Here is a 22,269-nt window from a genome sequence, read left to right as displayed (position 1 = left end):
TAACTCAACAAATCTCTATGGTTAGCTGGTTCCCAGACTCTTATAGTAACACAGTGTTAGTTTTAAATGACCTAAACTGGCCAGAAAAATGGTCTAACCTTACCCTCCTTTGGTTACTAGGAGAAGAGGTGCAGCAGTGGTGTACGTGTGTGTGAGCATAGGGTGGTGCTCTTGGTGCTCTGCACTGCTCCTGCAATTCCCCACAGAACTCCGGCATCTCCCAGGCCCTTTGTAAACAGTTTACTTCATACAGATCCCAGCGGGGGAAACTTTCATACCTGTTACTAATGTAATATACAGTGTCTCTTTCCGGGATAAAACTGATCATAGTACAGGTGTGTGAAATCTAGACTAAGAGAACTGTTTTGTTCTAAGGGAGGGAAGTTTCATGACTTTATATTAATGGTGGAAAAAGTGACGGAGGACTTGGAAACTGTTACTTTCAGTAAGGGAAGAGGTTTCTATAAATATTTCAAGTCATAACTTGAAAGCTTCTGAACTCTATCTAAACATACTCTTCATATAAACACATACATACACATGCACAGTGGTACAGTATACAAATTTGTATTTTCATTTCCTCAAGCACATGCATTAAAATAAAGCCAAGTATCACGTTCTATCTAAATGTCAGACTTCATTTTATATTTGTATATGCATCTCTGAATTCTTAACGGGCCAAAAGTTTGAGTCGGTGTGTCCTAAAACTACACCACAAAGCGACCCCACTGCCTCACCTCCGGAAGGTGAGCACCAGACCAAGCATGAGCTTTGATCACCAGAGAGAAATGGTGGACAAAGACATTTTAATGCTGTAATATGAAACACTTACCTGGAATGATGACTGACACATTTTCTCTTAAGTTTCAGATTTATGATTGTTTTCCTCTAGTTTTTTGTTTTCTTCTATATTTCCAAGATCTTTGTCTACATGTTTTGATGCTGTCCTGCAATGTAAAGGAAGGTCATTTTTGCATGTCTACACCATTTTGTTCCATTTTCATATTAATGACACTGCCTGCTCCCCTCACAGTAAACAGAAACTTTTGACAGTTCTGTTCTGAGCAGAGCAACAGGTTTGCATATGTCTGTAAATAGGCCAGTGACACCAGATCTCCCACTGCTGTGAGTAGCACAGGAAGTATTGCAGCAGGGCTCTGTGTGTTGATCTACCTTTTGAGGAATTCAGAATTATTCTGAGCTAGCAGACATTTAGTAACGCTAAACCAGCTGTGGAGATCCATGTTTCTTGACAAAGTAACTGTGCAGCTTGTTTCAATAAACACAAGTCTGCTTTAAGGCATACTAAAATGTTACAAGTGTAGCTAAAATATCTTGATCAACACAGCAATTTTTGGGTATTTGCAGTAAATGACTTCAGAGCCTGTGCCAAACGGAAGCTCTTTAAATGTGAAGAAATTAAAGAAAATTCTGGCACCACTGAAAAAAAAAAATCTCACTCTGGCTTGTAGGTCTGTGTTAGCTATGACTGACGAGCATTGGGTAGAGATGAGATTGTGTAAATGTTTGGGGGGTGGGGAGGAGGAAAGAGGTATGCCTCATTTAAAATAGCAGGTCTTCCTTAATGCCAGTAGTGGTGATGAATTAATGAGTTAAGTGCTTAGTTTAGCTTAGCACAATAAAACCACTATGCCGTTCATTTAATCTGTGAGAAGCCTCACTGTCTGCCAAGGTGAAAGATTCCTGCAGTGCTGTGATAACATTTTGAAGGCCCCAATTTTTAAAATGTAAATGGGCAAAGATGTTTGAGTGGGACAAAGCAAATCCCTTGTGTCAAAGCAGATTATCGTAGCTGCATTTTCTCGACAGATAATTTGTTTCCCCTACAGAAAAGTACGGTCTGCCGTGACAGACTGATGCACATGCTCACCCTTGCTTCAGGGTACACACCCGGAGTGACGCTGACTCGCAAAGTACAAGGAAGACACAGGCTGGGGAGTGTGACATGTCACCACGCTGACACCATGCAGGAACGCGCGGACCGGCTGGGATTATTGCTGGAGGGGCGCTCCTGGGCACATCCTCCATCTGAGCAAAGGCCGGGAGAGCCCTGCACGCCACGAGGGCCCTGGGCTAGGGACCCTGGAGCAGTGCTGCTGAGGCAGGGAAGCTTAGTTCTTGTCTCTTGAAGAGCTCCTGGGGCAGTGCAAATGCACCTAACCCCTCCTCACCTCTGGAGTGCTACTGAAATGCTGCTCTCCAGCTTGAGGTGGAGTGCCTGGGGAGGATGGGATTCTGGATTTCAAATCCCACAAGCTGCACTGAAAGAGACTGCTCTGAAATCTTTTCGGTTTTAGAGGTGGTCATTTCCTGAAGGGCCACGGGTTTTAATATTTTAAAGCTGCATTATCTTTTGCTATTGGTCTGTTATATTTGTGTGACTGACAGGAAGGTATCATGCTGAAAACCCATTTACTGCAAAGATCTGAGCTCCTCTTCATTACAGCCAAATTTAATTTTAAAAGTCCTGAGACAGTATTACAAAGTAACTTGTTCTACAGTGGTAAATTTCTATAGTGCAGTAACAATCTATTTTTTCTGGTATTCAAAACCTGAAACACATGACGTGAATAAAAAGGAAAGGATATGAAATGTAATGAAGAAGAAAATTCAGTGCTTTGGTAGGGACTGACCTTCTGTGAGCTTAATAACCTTTCACAAATCTCTTTAATCCTAACAAAAAAAGAAACAACCCCTCAAAAAAAATTCCTTGAAAATTAAAAAAGTTTATAATTAAAAACATGTTTGGTTTAGGTTGAGCAAATAATTTGGCTTGTCATGTGGCTAATGAGTCTTTTCCATAAATAAGTCTCACAAAATTGGAGACAATAGTGGAAGAGATGAAAAGCTGAAAGAATCTGGACTCAGACCTGAGCTGAAGTGAGTTGGATGTGAGAAAGCAGTACCATGCACATCTGTACTCATATAACTGCTAATGTCTGCTCTTGGAGACTGGATAGACTACTGGCATGGCTCACTGGGATCCTTTTTTTTGGCCTCTTATCACCAGTTTTACAGTGCCCAAATCACATGAATCTCATAGGACCTGACACTTAACAGCAGAGAGAACTGTCTCATCTTTGATAAGGTTAAAAGTATTCAATGACTAACATCAGGAGATTCTGCAGTGTGATCAGGTTTTGATTTTTAAAGTAATCTATTTTAGTTCTATATTCAGTCAAACTAAATGGCACCTTTATTTTCCTAAATCCACACTGGGCAAAAATGGGAGACTTAAAGGGCAACACTAACTTTGAAAGAGGCAGGTGCTCCAGAACTCTTTTGGAGGATGTTACAAACCACTTGCTTGAAATCAGAGCAGCAGCAGTTTTTCATGTCTGACAATCAGATGGATTTCGATTCTCAATGCCTGAGACTGAAATGCAGCCTTTTATTTATGATGGTTCAGTGATCCTGCTGACCTGTTTTTTTTGTTCCCCAAATGCCATTATCGAGCCAGAATCACCACCTCAGCACAAACAATGCTGCAGCCTTTTTTAGTGCTATCTAAATAGTATCATTAAGAGATGCAGGAGTTATTTTGCTGGGAGGTGTGGTCCCCAGGCAGTGCTCTGCCAAGAGCAGAGGAGCAGCCACCCCTGGCACGGCACCAGTCGCCAGGGCTCGACAGATGTGCTTGGGTTTGTAACAGAAATGTCTCAAAACATGGGTTCCATCACTTCCTCAGGTGACTTCAGGCACAGGACAAGTGGTCCTATTCCAGCTTAACATTCAACAACAGTTCCTTACTTTTTATGTGGATTAGCTCCTGCCAGCTTGCTCCATCTGCAACTCAAGATTGACTTCCTCATAATATTTAAGTAGCTGGGCAATGAAGTCTGAACATATAGAAATATTCCCAAGGATTTATCCAAAAGGGAAAACATCCCACTTTACCCAGACCTGGAGCACTCTGTGGACACTGTCATCTAAAGCTCCACAAAAAAAGCCCATACTTTTGATAGTGTTGTTCTGAAGAGTGAGAAGTTGGTTGTATAAATATGAGTTTACTCACTCCTCTTCCCCCCCCCCCTTTAATTTGTAAATCATGGATCATTCTGAGCTCTTGCTAAAATTATGACTCGTATTTAATATTTATCTATGCTTGCTCTTCAGGAAAATAATTATCCTCAGGGAATCCTAATCAAAATCTCTCTGTAAGTAGTACCAAAGTGAGATTTTTAGCATTCTCTGGAGTGTGTGTGGTGTGAGGCCACTATTTTCATGGATCTTGTTCAGATACTGTTCATAGCATTGTTTGTAATATGAAGACCATTTTCCATGATAATTGTTTTGCCTGCTGCAGTGCAAATACAGACCACATATAGGCGACCCAAAAATTGCTGTAATGTTTTAATTTCTCATTTATTTTAATCTCACAAGTCTGGGCCTTGCCCTCAACACTATTTAAGGAAGAAAGTATACAGTGCTGTTTGTCCTTGTTACCTAACCTTGCGATAATGACAGGTAAGATGATGCACATCTGTGTAGTTCTGGGTGCTGAAGCAAGAGCCATGAATTTCCTTAAAGCTACACTCAACTGCACTGTTGCAGATGATATTCTAGGAACAAATGGTTTCATACATCCCTATCTGGACTAGCTGCAACCTCCTTATTTACTCCAATCTTGCCTTCCACTTCTTCAAATTATTTTAAAATGTCCATCAGTAGGACAAACCAGAGAGATATTAGAAAAATATTCCAGTCTCAAGAAATGGGTGACCGTTTTTAATTTGTGTCATTTTTATATTAGATTTGTGTTATGGGCTGACACTTTCAGAGATGTTTGGTAACTATGTCTTTTCTCTGAAAGAGAACTGAGTGAAAACCAATACAAATGCTGAGTCTTGTTGAAAACATAGTGAGTTTCTTACATCTTTGGCCCATCAAATCTGACTCATATGCTTGTTTGCTATAAAGCATCAGAAAAGCAGAACTGTTATGCTTCAAGTGTTCACTTTCAGAGATGCCAGTAACCTTTGTCATTATCATGACCTTAGAAACATGTCAAGAGTTTGATGTGCTCTGAGTGTGATCTTCAAGACTGTTGCTGTGATTCAGCTGGCCAGCTGAAGTGATGTCCACTGGATGTTGAACCACTTTAACCTTGATCAAGCCTCTTGTGACTTGAGATTTGGGCACCTCTGAACTACAGGGATAAAAATGGGGCTAAGATCCAACAACATGCCAACTTGCATGGCTAGAGAGCAGGGGACAGGGTGCTGAGTGCACTATTTCCTTTCTGAATCTTTAATTTCTGCTGTACCTTCAGCTGTTCCTGGCAAGGTGAAAATTTCATATATGAAGCATTTACCAAACATGGGTGTCCTGCAATCTCTCAAATGACAAGTGACACAAAAATTTTACAAAGATTCCAAAGTGCTGAGTTATATTCTGTTCAGTACAGATTAGTTTACAACTAATTTCTGGAAAAAGGATAAATCTGCAGCGAACAACTGTTTGGCCTTCTGCTCAGATGAAGGAGAAACAAGGCATGCTGGGGTAGGTAGCCTCAACTCTTTATTCAAGAGGAGGCTGGATGCAGGATGTAGAATAGAGATGACTCTCTGATTTATGGGATAATATTCACACTGAAAAGAATATATGGCAATAATCAGCTTTTCCATCAAGTGAAGCTGAGGCAGTGAGTAACTGTACAAGTGATTTATTGTGAATATATTCCAAGGCTACAAGTGTAATTCCTACTTAGTGTGGATGACAAGACAATAGAAGATTATACAAACCACAACACCAATAACAAAAAAAGTAATGTTTTTCTTGCCTCGGCAGACTTGGAAAGTTCTGTGCTGCTGCCTTCTCAGACTTTCCTTTGGCGTCACTTTGGGGATAGAGATTAGGTGAGTTACTAGTCAAGGGTGGGCTCAAAAAATAACTACTACCTGCTGGCCTGGATGCAGACGGGGGGGTTGTGTCCAAGGTGTAAGTTGCTTTTTGCAAGGTTTACTTTGATTGCTATGTTATGATTCATAATGAAAACTTTGTCAGAATAGGTACTGACATTCTGCTTGCTCCTGCAAATATGGTGTGCAGAAAGCAGGGAGGATAGCAACAGATCAATTTAAAAATATACAGAGAACAGGAGATTGTCAATGATGATACATCAATTAAGGGGTTTGGAAGCCAGCAACCATGTGTCAAATACAGAGACTATTGTTTAACTATGAAGGCATTTTTGTTTCCAGTGAACCTGTCTAATCAATTCCAGCCCTAATTTTTAGTCTAAGCTTTAGGAAGAGAAGCTGAGCATGAGGAAAAGAAGTGGTGTCCATTTAGATTATGCCATATCCTATCTTTGAAGCAGAAAAAATTGTTGTAATTTATAAATTCATCTCATGCTATATTCTACGACTCCTGTCAGCTCTCTCCACAGTACTCAATGGTGCAAGAAGAGATATTTTACCTTCTCTGCCCTTGTTATACTCAAACCACCTCATTCAAAGAAATCCAAAGCACTGTACCACAGTTTCATGACTCCACATTCACACATTTGAAAAGCAATGACAAAGTTATCTTAGACATTATTGCAACAGTAGCAAAGTGTGGGAGGAAGAGCACTATGTTGTTACTTTCAATATTTTACCAAAAAAGCATAAGCCTTGGGAAAGAACCAAAAAAAACCTCTACAGTATCTGATTGTGGTTCTGTGTATGGGTAATTTATAACAATTCTATATTTGGAAAACTTCAAAACCCTGATCAGTTATGGTTGAGCCAAAGTCTTTATGTATTATCCAAAAAAAGGAGCATTTCTTAGCAGATGGAGAATTTCTTGTTGTACTTTCACATCAGTGAAAACACATTTGTTCATAGTAAAATCCCACTGGTATATTTTAGATTTCATTTGATTCAATTTTAATGGAAGATCACACTAAAACCAATTGAACTTTAAGAATGCTTTTACACCTGTGCTGATTGGAGCAGGTTATGCACAGCCACTTAAGCTCCCCTGCTCAGAAGCAGCTGTGAGAGCTGTCAGAAAGCAAGGCTGCTTCCGACTGCCCTCAGTTCTCCCTGGAGACAAAGGCATGGGGGTAGCACAAATGGGGCACACAGCAACAGCCAGCTTCAAAAGGATGGAGCAACATGGCCACTTCTTGGCACCTTTCCATCTATTTTCTGAAGTGACCATCTGTGACAAGGAAGAAAGTTGAAAATGGAAAATGCTGTTCTATGCCTATGATGTCTAAAACCTGGGCTGGGATGAGAGCTCCTAGATTTTTCAGCAACAACCTCAAAGTACGCGTGAACAAAACAATTAAGGATATCTCTTCTCCCTTAGATGGTTGAGTCTTATTCTGTATGTTATTCCATTTTTAAAGGAAACATGGTAGCCAATTTCTAAATGAAGGCAATTTCTAGCACCAGTACAGCCACACAGGCTTCCACACATCACGTTCCACAATTAAGTGCTACCTTTAAATGCAAGAGTCAGCACAGACTTGGCTGTCAGGAAACAGGACCTCATGACTACTATGATCTATGAAAATCTTAGAACCTCACTTCCAGGAGATGAGTCCCATTAAGCATTAGGACAAGCCAATCAGAGGTACCAAGTTTCCTTTTGCTATCAAGTGCACCTACTGTACCAGCTTTTCCCCACTCCAGAAAACTGGAATGCTGTAGAGGAAGAAAAACAAGTAAACATACATCCCTTCTTATCACTGTTCTTTTTCCAGCTTAGTATAAAGTTTTCAAAAAATTCTTACTTTGATTTCTTCACATAGAGCCAGTAGACAACACCTGCAATCAGAGCAACCAGCAGAAGACCGACCACAATTCCCACTATTAGCTTTGCCTGGTCATTAACCTTTTCACTATTGTCATCTGAAGCAAAGAAGAAAAGTTAATGAGATGACCTATGATAAAGTAAAGCATTGCAACATTTCTAAGGAATTTTAACCAGAAACAGAAAAAGGGATTTGAAAGTAAAAAAAAAAAAAGAATAAAAAAGAGTGAGGAAACCATACATACCACCTCTATCCTCTGTCTCATCATATTCTGGAATACTTACTGAAATGAAAAATGTAAAAATTGAATTAAGGACAACACAGACCTAAAAGTCACCTTTAATTACCTATTTACAGCAATGACAAAAACTAGAACAGTGTTTTACAAACAAGATATTTAATCCCATCTTTAAATAGAAGCCTTTCCTTTGTAACTATACTATATACATTAGAAGAATCTTACTCTAAACCTGTAATATTCAAGTCACAGATATTTCTGACCAAGAATTTCTGTCCTACCTTTCCATAGGTTCTCAATACCTTTCATCATGATATATGATTAAAGCCCAGTATGGCTGATTTCTGTTGTGAGTCAAGTCATACCAATATTAATAAACTGTAATTTAGGGACTAAGAGATATTGTTAATTTTGTAATAAATAAATAATAAATAAATTTGTGTCTTGTAAAAGAAGTATTACTTTGCAGTATTTTGTATTATTATGTTGTACTATTATTTTGTAATATTGTTTACTTTTGTAGCTAGCCAAGAAAGTCATGAAGACTAAGTGACATTGTAGAAAGCTATCAATAAAATTTTATGTACTGCTGATCCAGAGTGGATTTACAATTGCTTGACTTAAGACAAAAAGGTCAAATATCTTAGTATTAACATTACTGTGCAGACCTACTCTTCATTTAAGTGTGATGTATGAGTACTTTATGAGAAACTGTAACTTTAAGGAAATTATCTTTAGAGGACACTCACTAGCAGAGACGTTCATGGAGGTCACAGTCCTTTCTAGCTCATTTTCTGCAATGCAAGTTAAAGTTATATTTTCCTCAGGAGCAATTACAATTTTACTGGAAAATTTCCCATTAACATATTTTGTCTCCTCTGTCTGAAAAGGTGAAAAATGAAGATTAGTATAATTTAAAAACACAAAGAACAATACACACATCACTTGTATTACACAGTGAAATGTCCAGACAGAAATAACTTTCAACTAGTATATCAGTTTTCCAAACAATAGCAAAAGAAATACTACATTGTTTTATTAAATGATAATGTGAATATTTGAAAGAAAATGTTGGCCACAATATCCAGTTATAGATAGTACAATGTGCACTGTAAGACCAATGATAAAAAAGTTTTTTTCTGAAAAATTAACAACATTCCATATTTGCTTTTAATTCAAGTATTTTAAAAAATATTCCAAGTGAAAAAATTCTTGAAATTTCAAACTTCTAAGGTACAATTTTTTCCATCTCGCTGTTTCTTATGTCACTATAAGGGGAAGAATTGCCCCAGGTTTTCCAGTTTCCAGCTTTCCAAGCTATTTCCATACTAAGCATTATTTTGCCAAGCTATGTGTGTCTAGTAGGACCTATAGTATCTGTACTGTAATATCAATGTGTTGTTCCTTAAATTTGCTGCACATCATTCTTGGATTAATGCAACACCTAGAGAAAATTATTTGCAATCATTTATATAGCTTCAAGAAAATTCCTGTCCTATACCTACAAGTAAATGGACCAATTTTGTCAGCTACACGTAATTTCTGTAGGCTCAAACAAAACCTAATGAAATGTAATGGAATCTACAGAATCACTGCACATTGTCCTTCCAGGCACTGACTGTAGAGCGGTCTCATTTATTTTTCCTGCTAAGGCAAAATCTGGCAATACTTTTCATGGGATTTGGTAATCCATATAAAAATACTTCAGTTTGCATATTTTCCAGGTATTTTCCCTTATTTTCCCTGCTATATACGAGTTCTTCTTATTTATCCCTCAGGATAAATGTATAATTGTTCTGTTTCCAGTGAGAAACAACAGGTATAACCATACAAAAACAACTATAAATATTAGGGTAAAAGCTGCAAAGCACATAAGGAACTATAATGAATGTAACTTCTGATTCACACACGCCAAATTTCATTACATTTCACCCAGTTAATGCCTACATCAAGTACCCATTTGCTTTCTAATGTAAGTTCTACAATTCCATCATTATTTGCAAATTCTTTATGCGATGGCAAAATCAGCACATTACCTAGATAAAATGACTAAGTACCTTCATTTAAAAATGCATATTTCATTTGTAACCTTTTATTCTCCCCTGCAGCTTCAGCTTGTAGCCAGTGGATCTCCTTTGCCTTCACTTGTTCTATGCAAAAAGGCTTTATCATAAAAAAGTCATCCATGTAAGTACCACATAGCTACAGCTACGACTTAATCTTCTCTTAGATAAATGAAAAAGACTTTTCTTCAATCTCACTACCTCAAAAATGTTCCTTGATTTTAATTTGCACTTCCTATACACTAGTTTTTGGTGAATAAGAAAGATACTTGCTTTATTTAGGATGCTTCCACTGCCCGTAACTGTCCACTGCACTGCTGGTTTGGGGAAACCTTCGACGTGGCAGATAATTGTCTTAGACATTTTATTTGTGTTGGTTTTCTTGGTCATTTTGATTTGAGGTTTTCCTACAAGAACAATATTACAGTTAACCATTTTATTTTAAAGTAACCATTAATAATTGTAACTATCTGCTTGCTTACCTTCCACAATAAGTTTAAGTGTCTGTCTTTTCCTCAGTCCTTCGACCTCCTGCAGAGTAGTTTCACAGACATAGTTCCCAGCATCTTGATACTGAAGACTTGAAAATGATGGACTTGTTTGCATTCTGGTATTGTCCTGATAAAGTCAGGAGTTAGAAATAACAGAGATGGACTCACAATACATTAACCCCTTAATGACTACTATCAACAGAAGTTTTCACATGCTTTGGAAAATTAGAGCCTCACTTTTTTAAGCTGTTTCCCCATTAATAAGTACATTTGCATATACAGCATGAAAAGTGGAAACTGCTGGAGATTTATAGAAGCCATCTCCTTTCTTCTCGAACAATTTTGCTTTTAAATCAAGAGCACAGATGGGATCAGTTATGATCTCTGAGCTTTTCTAGAAGATTGGCCAAGACCATGAGTGATAAAACATTTGAGACACAAGTAACCCTCCTTTAGACCAGGCTTATGAGATCAACATATGCTCATAAACAAGCATTAAGTATCACTACTATAAGTTTCCAGCACTATGGGTTTTGTAGAAAGCCACTTTCTGCAACAGCTACATTTTTCACCATCTAACCTTTCAACCCTTGCCCTTTTGTTATGTTTATCAGAACCAAGACCAAGCATGCCTCTGACAAAATGCACTGAAATTCCGCCAAATGGGCTTTTCTTTTTAGAAGAACCTTATTCTCAAAGGGCCTTGTATAGATCCTTTCACAGAAGTTGTATTTGTGTTTCAATATGCCTTAATTCTCTCCATTTGGAAGCTGAGCTGATAATTACAGTAACTGATTTTCAGTTATCAATGTGAGTAGATCTCATTTTAACCACATGTGTAAGACCCATTTTAGCAATATTCTTTAAAAAGCCCAGTGAACAACTTCCTTCCTTCCTTCCTTCCTTCCTTCCTTCCTTCCTTCCAGCAGTAACATGAAGAGGTGAACATCCAGTTGGAGTGTGAAATAGATGAATTACTGACCTTTATCCAAAACACAGTTGCATTTCTACTAGAAGAAATAGTGCATGACACAGGCAGGGCCTCTCCAATCTGTTTTGTGACTTCTCCACTAGGAGTAAGCTGCAAATCCAGATCTGGGATAGAAAGAACATTTGTAAAAGTTAATCTGAGAAAGCCTGGCCCATTTCAGAGGCTTATCAAGAAAAGAAAATGTGACTAATTGCACTCATTAAATTCAAGATTTCATTTCTTCAATAAAATTCAAGTCAATTTTACAAGGAAGGGAGATGAGAGAATTATTTTAAAACAGGCATTGCAGAACATTCATATTTTTGCTGTAATTATAGGTTAAAAGGAAAAGCAAAACCTCACAAATCACTAGACAAATGGATACAATTTTTTCACCTTTTCTGCTGAAGGAATGACAGAGTAAGCACAAGAAGCTGAAGAAGTACTTCACATAACAGAACGTGCATCTTGGAAAAGGATGCACAGAATGCTGCAAGGGTAGCTTACTATGGGCCAAGCAGAAATGCATCTTCAGGGGAGGACTAGTGCAGGTGGGGACAGGTTATCTAAACAGTGATTGTGGAGAGAACAGCAAGGGTCAAGGGGTGCCTTTCTTTTGTGCGGTAAAACTAGAGGATCTCTACCCTCAGAATATGAAGGGGACGAAGAAGGTCGAAGAGGGTGCATGAGACATGGTACTGATTGAAGGGGTGAGAAGTCTGAATTACAGGGTTGGGGAACTGCACATGAAGCCCTTTATTTGTTCTTATTTGTAACTTAAAATGCCACTTTTGTGTACCTCAAAAAAGAGTCCAAGCTCTGCCTGACATATTTAAGCTCAAGGGAAATTGCAGTCAGTGACAGCTGTGTTTGACACAAAGCAGGGTGAGAGCCATTAACAGAAACATCAGGAAACACTGCTTTGGATTTTTCTTAGTTTAAAGATTTGGTGGGCTGGTCATTTGAAAAAAAAAAATTAATCCTACAGTGAAAGAAAAGCAGAGTTTGCCAGTCTTTATTTTGCTTCCCCTCTGACAGTGCCTTGCTTGTAAGCCAAGCTGCCTGATTGAATGACTATCACAGATGTGTGCACACACACACACACAAACACATGCGGTCAAAAGCACACAACTTCATCTCAAATATAGTACTTGCTGGAAAAGGGTTGCAAAACCTCCTTTTGGCTTTTAAGTAGAGCTTTAAAAAAGCTTGAAACAAAAATCACAGTGGAGGAAAGTGAGTTTTCCTTAACAAAACAGTGAACTTCACTACTGGCTTCATTTAGTGGTTGCCCTGGGAACACCATTGTAATTAAAGGCAGAACTTGAGGGAACAGCTAGGGTTCAGCCTGTACTATGGATCTGCAGCATTAGTATCTGTGTTACAAGCCCAATGTCTTTTCTGAGAGGTCACAAGAGCTGCACTTTCATCTGTGAATGAGTCAAAAATCTTGATGAGATAAAATGGCATCTTCTTTATGTATTCCTATGGGGATTCCTATCCTCCCTCCTGAAACCAGTAAATGGAACCCAACTATTCTCCTGTGGTCTACAGAAGAAAAAAAAAAATCAAAAAAACAAAACAAAACAAAACATGAGCAGTACATAGATTTGGATAGTGTATGGGATGTGTTTCTTCTTAAACACATTCTAACAGTGCAGAGGGGTGGTTGAAGTAAAAGCTGTTATTTTTTTTTTTTCCCCTCAAGTATTTCCTTCTACACGTACTTAAACCTTTTGTTCTTTGAAGCAAGATAGCACCTCAAATCTAAGAGCTCACCAAAGGCCATTCTGAAGGCATTTCTCTTGTATTTGCCATAGGAAGCAAAAATTTATGGAAGTTTTTGCCTTCATCCCAGGCAAGACTGACACTGAACCCAGAGCAATCCTTCAGCCCAGTCTTCCTCCAGGGTAGTCTGACTGTGCCCTGCTGGCCCCTTTGTGGGGTGCAGCTGGGACTACAATCCCTCCCACACTGGTCTTGGTTGCTATAGCGGTTCAGGAAAATGTAGAGGGTATGAGATGAGCTACATAAGTCAGAGCAGTATTTGTATGACTTATAAAGCAAGACAGAATTAAGCTACTGTTTAACATAGGATCCCCTCTAGAATCTCTATGTGAACAATTTAATTTAGCTTAATTTTCTGCCAGTTTATCTGTAAGGTCCACAAAGTAATGTGATGTAGTTACCTTTACCTCTCTACTTAGTAAATCATCTCACTTTGGTACAGAAGTATGAGGAGAAAACATTTCTTGTACATAGAAGACTATCAAAACCAAATTTTTGTCTCCATTGAAAGAAAAACTTTTCTGTGAGAATTTTCTGTACATTTCACATTTGGCTTTGAAATGTTCTTCAGAAACAAGCTCCTCATCAGGCACCATTTTCAATATATGCTAGCTCTTAATGTAGTCTCATTTGAAGTCTTGCATTGATTTCAGCGCTGTCTTTGCATATCAAGTAGGGCAGGGAAGAGACAAACAGTGTATTCTGCACGTACCACCACATCATGTGAGGGAGGTATGGAATTAATGTGGGCAAGACTGAAGCAGAAATTTCAGTTTGGAAGCTGTGGCACATCTAGGACAGACTCCCAGCATTTAAAGGAGGCCTCTGATGGAATACTGTGTTGCATTTGGGAAAACTAGGCAGGCACTTCTTTGTTGTCTGAACTCCATAAATAAATTAGCAGACAACTGGAAACTTCTCCTAGTATCTTGAGAATAGATTTTGCCATGCAACTTTCAAAAGGTGATTTCCCCTGTATTTTCAATGGCTTTACTGAAAGACAAGACAAGTCAAGACAAGGCCATAAAAATATCTATAGAGAAATACAAATGCTATATTCCCAAGACCTTCAATTTGCTGGATGGTTTGCAGAACACATTTTAGTGGAAAGGAAAGCATTACAAAGAGGAAGTTCCACAGACCTACTTACTCCACACTAGGTTTTATGTGCAGAAACAATTACAGAATCATATAATGCTTGGGCTGGAAGAGACCTAAAAGATCCTCTGCTTCCAACCCCTCTGCCAAGGCCAGGAACACCAACACTAGCCCAAGCTGCTCAAATCCCCACAGCAACAGATAACAACAGAGCACTGTGGGTTGAAAGAGTTGTTTCTTCATAGCTGAGGGAAGACATACTTTACTGCTTTCCTTGCCTCACTCAGGGGGTGCTTCTACACCTCTGTAAGTGGCTGTAAACAGATTTTGCCTTGGTCCCCTGCCTGCCAGTTTTGCTCATCTGACCCTGGGCAAACTCACTGAAGGAACAAAGCTGGCAGAGAATTTACAACCTCGTGTGAAAAACCCCAAACCCACAATATCAATCCTGTTCTGTTGCTGCCTCTGTAGAGGGACAAATCATGCCAACCATGAGCACTCAGTACTTTAAATTGGGACCTGGCTGCACAGATGCTGCTCTGAAGGGCAGGAGCTCAGGTTGTACAGTTTGTCCTTTATGTTCCATGGATAAGGCAGGGAATATTTTGTCCCCCCTCAATTTCCTTAATAAATAATTTCCCTAACATTACGGGTAACTATGATGCTTTAATGTCAATTTTCAGCTTTCTGTAAGTCTCATAATTTACAGTCAGCTTGGAAAAATGGAGCTGGGTTTTCTCTACAAAAAAATATTTCAGGATTATGACATAATAATGTTTTTTGATACCAGCAAGAAGCTTTCTCTATCTAGACACTGAAAGAAATCAGTGCCATTATAATGCTTAATAAAATTGGTTTGGGAAAAGGCACTACAATTGAAATTTAACAAATTACTATAAATAGTTTATAAAATATAAATTAATTTAAATTTTATTTTAATATTAAAATAATTAATTAATTTTAATTTATTTTAATTAATATTATTATATTGCCTGCTTTTTGTTGTGCTTGTGGTGGGTTTTTAAAAAAAAATAAAATGCTGAGATTGGATGTGAAGAAATGAAAAGCCCTGACTCCTAATCAAGGTTTTTTAGTGTGCCACCATAGAGAGGAATATTCATCCATATAAAAGGTGAGGAATTAAGCAAAAGAGGGAGAAAAAGTAGGTTTTGATTAGTAAGTAGTATCTGAAGAACAAACCACATGCTGCAGAAATGCTTTAGGCCAACATCAGACAAGACAATGAAGTACCTTAAGGATGGTGCATGGTCTGGACATTTCAGGAATTACAGAACTATTCCAGGCCACTGCAACTCATTTGAAAAAGAAGGCTTTATTGCTGATAGAGGTGTTTTGGAAAAAAAAAACACAAAATGAACCCTAAGTAAAGTGAAGTAGTAGGGTACTGGAGTGCAGCTCTGAGCTCTGAGTAGCTGCATTAGCTGCCAGCACTGGGAAGATTCATGTCTAGAAATGACATGTTTCTCTGGCATAGCAAAGCTCTTTGAATGTGCAGACAAAATAGAAGACACAGGAAAACTGGCTTGCTAAAAATAACTTGGAGCTGAGGAAGCCATTTTTTAGAGTAATTATTTATGAAAATAAAAGTAGATATGCAATACACTTGGAGAAAAATCAAAGGGTGGTTATACCAGAGCAAAGGTACCTTTGCTATCCAGCAGTGAAGAGGCAGCAGCACAGAGCACTTTTCAGGTTTTACATGCCCAGCTCTTGGCAATGGTGGGCAGGATAACAATGGATGATCTTATTAAAGGCAAAATATTCATTAAATATAATAGTGTAATTAATCATGTGTAGTGTAATTAATCAATAACTACCAATATATTATGCATGTATTGTACCTCTTCCAAGAAAAAAAAAAATCAGAACCAAGTATAGAAACATGAAGTTTGTTTTAATGTAAAATATAACTACAGTGGCAGCCTTTAAACGTCATTATCCTTCATATCCCTCTGAACCTGTCAACTACTGATGATTCTGTGAAGACTAGAGACAATCAATGTTTTTAGGGGAAAACTTCTAGCCCTGGCATGAGTTTTATTTAACAGCCTGTGATAGTATAGCAGAGTTTGAAAGAGTTCCTGCTCTTGACTTCTGCATAAAGAGATTAAAAGCAACTATTGCTTCAATGGTTCAACCAGTTCAATGGCTGCTTTCAAAGTGTTGCTGCTAGTGTGACTAAATAATATCCAGCTAAAGAAAATTTACTGAGCTCTGTAGCTCTCACAATCCTGGAAAAAATAAAAAAAAACCAGCTTTTCCTACGTGAACATAATGACTTCCCAAGTTTCTTTTCTAGGCTCCTTACACGTGAACCTCATTGAGGGAATGGGAACTTAACTATGAAGAATGACCTTCAGTGATATTCCTGTGGATTAGCTTCCGTGTTTGTGTACATTCTAAGGCACAGCTGGACGAAAGTAATTTTCCCTATATACATTCACATGAGCAAAAGATAAAATAACAAAATTCTCACCATATGTGACAGTGTAATAGAATCATATAGAATCCAAAGTTACGTGAAGTGAAACTATCTAGTCAATGAATTGAGAAAGTCAAGATTTTCAAAAAGAAATACATTAAAATGAATAGAAATGAGTGGACACGCCTTCAAACCATCACTTCACCTGTAGGTAACTGCCCTAAGCTGCATACACAAAGCAGAGAAACCGTCCTAGGAGGTCCAAGATCAGTTTGTATCCTACCTAGGAGGGCAAAATGCAATGACTTACAGTGCACAGTGATGGTGGTTGAGTCCATCATGCTTTTGTCAGTCAGAGAGCACTTGTATTCTCCTGTTGCATTTCGTCTCACATCTGTCATCATGTAAGTGTCTGAGCTTCTTATACCTTCTGTTTCTCCCTGTGGGTGAAAAACAAGACATTTACTGTACATGGGCCTGCTAAAACACTAATTTTTGTTGAGGAGTTTTTTTAATTATAAGGACGGTGAAATACTTCAAAGCACATATAGACATGGCATCACTGAAGTGTAATTACCTGTTAGTTAAAGTAACATTTACTTCCTGCATGATAACATTATTTTAAAAAACAACTACAATCGAGAGCTTACTCTTTTACTTGAATGACTAACTCATTTTAAGAGGATGTTACAATACAAAATTTAAAAGTTTAGCTGAAAAAACCCAGTCTACTAACAAGTATTGCAGAAATCAAAACAGCAAAACAACAAAACAAAATCTGGTTCTGATATACTCAGCTTAGGACAAATCACAAACTGAATTGCACTGCATTGCACACTTTTGAACAGCACAAGCACACTGGTGTTTTGAATTAGCCAGCAAATGCTGCTTTATGGCTGTCCAGTTCCCCAGTTTCCCCTGATTACTGATTTAGATCAACTTTGAAACAAGCATAGAATGATACCCTAATTCCTATCTCTGAATCCAGAAAGAGATTTATAATGCCTGTGAGCATTTCGAAGAGATCACCCACTGCAGCTCTCCTTGAGAGAAAGGAGCAGTATCAGACAGCAGGGAGCCCACAGATAAGACAAACTCTGGTGTTTAGCTCACTCACTGTGATAGTGGAATAAGGAGAGATACCAGACACTTTTTCACTGGCATTTCATGACTTTCTAGGATGACTCGCTGAATCTAATGGCTGTTCTGAGATAAGGACTTCAGCTCCTAGCTCCCCTTGCTCTCTCCAGCAATTCAAACATGCCAGGAGTCCAGAGTAGTGACGATTATGTGCAGAGGGTGACATGCTGGGATTGAAATATCTGAAAGGATACCACTTATTTTGGCTTCTCGCAAGAGCAGCTCTGCTCAGAGCTGCAGCAGGAACAAATAAGGCATATAAAACAGGAGTGGGAAGCAGGACATGAAAACAAGGACCAGGAGTCTTAGAATATAAAGCCACATCTGCCTGTGGATTTCACCAGTACTAAGAAGATTAATGGTAACAAATCCTTTATTTTTCTCAGTCTGTGTCTTAAGCATTTCACAGATTTGTTCTTCTGTGCTGTCACACACATTATTTTTTGTGTTATGCCACCAAACAATTAACTGAAGAAAAGAAATGGCACAAAGATTAAGCTGTGAAAGTCCAAAAAATAGCTGAGTTAATTTGCTGCACTTTCACTGCTGGATCTGTGTTATGACAACAGATGAGATGGCTTTCTTCAAGATGCTAAACTGCTGTAATTAAAACTGTTTATTAAAATACCCGATGATGGGAAATAAAGCCTTGTAATTTTTAGTAGTCTAAACTCCTGAAAAATTTGGGTGGGCTGCGGGGGAAGGAGAGTTTTTTTCAAAAATATTTTGCCAACTGAGTTGAGGTGTTCTCAGAGTGTGATATAATGGTCAATGTTTGTCTTCAGTGTTTGTCACATCGAATTCCTTTCTTCATTTGTTACAAAACCACGTAGACACTGACATGTAGCAATGTCTGCAGGAAGGAATGATACAGAATATTTCACCAGGCAGTGACAGCAAGGCAGGACTTACTGGAATGTAAAACAGGAACTCCTGTGGAGGAGGGTTGCCATTTCCTGAGCACTTCAGAGTGATGTTATCGCCTTCTTTAATGGTACTGCTTTGTGGCAGCACTTGAATAGTCACCTTCTCTGTTGGGTCTGTGAAAATAATGTACATATTTAATAGCTTCAGGGTAATCATACAGCAACACTATGCATATGATATTCATTGCCCAAGAAAATGCAATTTTGTCATCCTGCAGCTGAAAATATTTGCATGTGTAGATCTTTTTATAAAAGAACTTGAAGTTAATCACACTTTCTATATTCTTGCCAATTAAGCGCAAAGAACTCATATGACATAAAATTTATTTTTATTCGCCAAAATACCTGTAACTGAAACAGCAATGATTACAACTATGTCATGTGCTTTAAAGCAAAAGAAATCCTGATTAGTATGAACCATTTCATGGTGTGATTTCATTATGAGGGATTAACTTGTCCTCTGTGAAATTCCCTATTTGGAGGACCGCAGCAATCAGAAGAACAACTGAAGCTCTCAACGCCATGCATTAGTACTAGATAATAGCCTTCTGGCTTAAAAAGAAATAAATATGAACTAAGCAACTATGTTCAGCCTATTCTATATGCTGATCATTACAGGCTTTCAGAAAGATAAATCTGGTGAACATAATAGGACCCTTAGCATAGTCAACAGAACAGTAAATGTAACATACTTCTGTCATGTTCACTGAAGTTGAACTATAACTAACATTTTACTTGTATAATTTTTTTAAAGCAGTGTATTCTTTAGCAGATGCTATTCTTTCTAAGTAGAGACCTAAACATAATTTTTAAAAAACCAAGTAAAATGAACAAAATTAAAATAATATGGGCAGACAACTCTCACTATTTTAATGTCAAAGGATAAATAAAATTCCCACAAAGATGCCAGTCTTGCATTAAGATACAGCACAGCTCACCTTATTAGACACTAAACAAGTCTCCCCAGCAGAGGCAGCCCTGGCTGACAGGTGATTTTGTGTGTTTAGTGAAGCGTGTGCTCTACAGCCCTGCCTCCCTCCAGGCATTCCTCACGTCTGTCTCCTGCAGGGATTTCTTGTACCAGGAGCTGCGTTCCACCGCGGCCTCTCAGCATCGAGAGCCTCAACACAGCCCGGCCCCTCACCCCTCCCCAGGGCAGGACAGGCACTGATTCCAACCTGCCACAGCCTCCCTCCTTCAGAGCCTCGTCTCCCTTCCCATGGAGCCACCACACATGACCAAAGAGGCTTCTACCCCTGCACCTCCAGAGCTGAAGCACAACTTTGCCTGCTTGGAAAAAGGAAGGCCAGCATCAATGCTGGTGTGGAATGCAAGAGATGCAATGAGATAGCTGGCCAGAAATGCCATGCATGCCCCTCTTGGTAGCTGCTGGGCCAAAAAACTCAAGTTTGAGGGGCTGCTGCAATATGTCTTTCCTTCTGTCAAGTTTATGTCAAGGTAAAGTTATCATAAAGAATGTCTAGATATATCCTGGAATGGCTTAGGCTTTATCTTGAGACTGAAATGGAAGGAATTAATAAAGAGAAAGACTTAAATTTAGAACACTTTTTTTTCCTCACAGAGATAAACAGAACTGGATTAAAAATGGACACAGTTAAACAAAAGTTACATTCTTGAAAACCACCAGTCTTTTCTCTAGAAACATCCTACCCTTCTATCTACAGTAATAAACCCAGAGCAAATTTTAATTTAATTTGCTAAACTAGAAAAAAACCCTAACATACAGAAGTAAAGCCTACTTTAACTGTTATCTAAGATGAAGAGGTCATTCTTCTGAGGAAGATGCAGCCTGAGAACAGGAAGATGATGTCCACTGCCATGCAGAGTGGTGCTTGGTATGAGTAATGCACTCCCCTGCTTTCTCTAAGAAACAGGAGCAGCCTGGTGAAGTCACATCTTGCCTCTCAGTGGCACACATGCCTGACTTGGCCCATCTTACTTGGTGCTTTTGCAAATCTGAGATTCTGCTTTCTACAACAGCAAAATTCCAGGAGCCAGCACCAAAAGGCAGCCATTTAGTAAATGAATGCTGCTACCCCAGAGCTGCCCCAGCCACTGTGCCATTTCAAGGAAAACACCAATGCTGGAAGCAGCCTTAGTGTGAAGTGCCCTTGACTCTAATCTGTTATGTAAAGCAGTTTATCCATAGCAAGACAGATACCTAACAGCAAGGCATGACTGGGAAGCCTGCCTGACAAACATTATCTTTTTACACCGATTAATGCTGAGCAGAACCCTACATAACTGGAGCCTAGATAATTAAATATCTGAGATAATATCTAAGTGTCCAGCTCCAAGATTCCTCTCCCAGTACTCCTTGCTTTCACTACCTTCCTGGCTTGCAGCTGCAAAAGCAAGCATGTAACTGCTGCTAGCTGACCTAAATTATCCTAATCCAAGTAACATCCAACACAGCAAGAGCTAATTCACTCTTCTTCTCATACTAGGTTACAGTGCCTGGCTCCTTGCAGGATGTGAACTAGCTATTAAACATTTGAGTACTAAAGACTGCACTAACTCAATGCAAAAGATAAAATAACCAAACAAACAATAAAACATTTCTTAGATCCCGACTGAATAGATAGATCTTTAAAAAAATCTTCTGAAGGCATAATTTTATTCATGCTCTCCCCATTTATTTAGGAGAAATGGATAAGTTGCAAGGAATGAGCAGTAGGTCATTCTGATTTGGTTCTATGGCTTTAGAGATGCAAAATATCAGTTTTGACAGTCAATCTAAAATGAAAAAAAGGCTGAAAGACTTCAATTTCTTAAAAATTGAGTCTGCCATTTTTTAAATATGCATTATATTTGACTCATTAAAAAAAATCACAATTATTGAGAAACTAATTAGGAACACAATGAAACTAAAAAAGCAAAACCAAATCAGACAGGTCATTATCATCAACTAACAGCAGCCATGAATTGCATCTCTTGAAGCCTGGACATCTATTAATGAAGAATTTCACAAATTCATTTGGAGATGCATTTATGCAGAGTAAGGAACTGAAGTTACAGCAGATGAAAATACTCAGAAAGAAAACTGGGAAACTCCACACTCTAAAGCCAAAGTTCATACCTGAGGCCTCTTCAGTACTGAAGAATGTGCTTGCCTCCCAGTGTTTGCTAATTAGCAACACACTGCTGGAATTAATCGTGTGTTACTAGACCTGGACTAGAAAAGCTAGTTTATCAAACATTAAATCTTTATGCAGAGGGCACACTACACATGGCCAGTGACCATCCCAGAGCCAGGCAGCCTTTTTTCCCCCTCAGACTGGCTAGTTCTTACTTGCAAGCGCACGTAGTACACACACCACAGA

The 22,269-nt window shown here is 38.6% G+C and overlaps 1 protein-coding gene across 1 annotated transcript in view; it reads right to left on the bottom strand.

Moving 5' to 3' along the window:
- The window catches only part of ALCAM (activated leukocyte cell adhesion molecule), a 115,973-nt gene that overhangs the window by 3,082 nt on the left and 90,622 nt on the right, over nt 1–22,269 (bottom strand). Inside the window, exons 7-15 of the mRNA XM_041464074.1 lie at nt 18,912–19,039; nt 17,170–17,299; nt 11,543–11,655; nt 10,552–10,687; nt 10,343–10,476; nt 8,756–8,888; nt 8,013–8,051; nt 7,748–7,865; nt 833–947 (exon numbers count right to left, since the gene is read on the bottom strand). Coding sequence (XP_041320008.1) covers nt 860–947; nt 7,748–7,865; nt 8,013–8,051; nt 8,756–8,888; nt 10,343–10,476; nt 10,552–10,687; nt 11,543–11,655; nt 17,170–17,299; nt 18,912–19,039 — 1,019 coding nt within the window. The 3' untranslated portion in view covers nt 833–859. The remainder of the gene's footprint in view (nt 1–832; nt 948–7,747; nt 7,866–8,012; nt 8,052–8,755; nt 8,889–10,342; nt 10,477–10,551; nt 10,688–11,542; nt 11,656–17,169; nt 17,300–18,911; nt 19,040–22,269) is intronic.

Source organism: Pyrgilauda ruficollis, unplaced genomic scaffold (genome assembly GCF_017590135.1).
Source record: "Pyrgilauda ruficollis isolate IOZ18807 unplaced genomic scaffold, ASM1759013v1 scaffold17, whole genome shotgun sequence".
In the NCBI taxonomy this organism is placed as follows: domain Eukaryota; kingdom Metazoa; phylum Chordata; class Aves; order Passeriformes; family Passeridae; genus Pyrgilauda; species Pyrgilauda ruficollis.
Note: the sequence above shows the minus strand (reverse complement) of the source record. Positions and strands in the feature narration are given on the sequence as shown.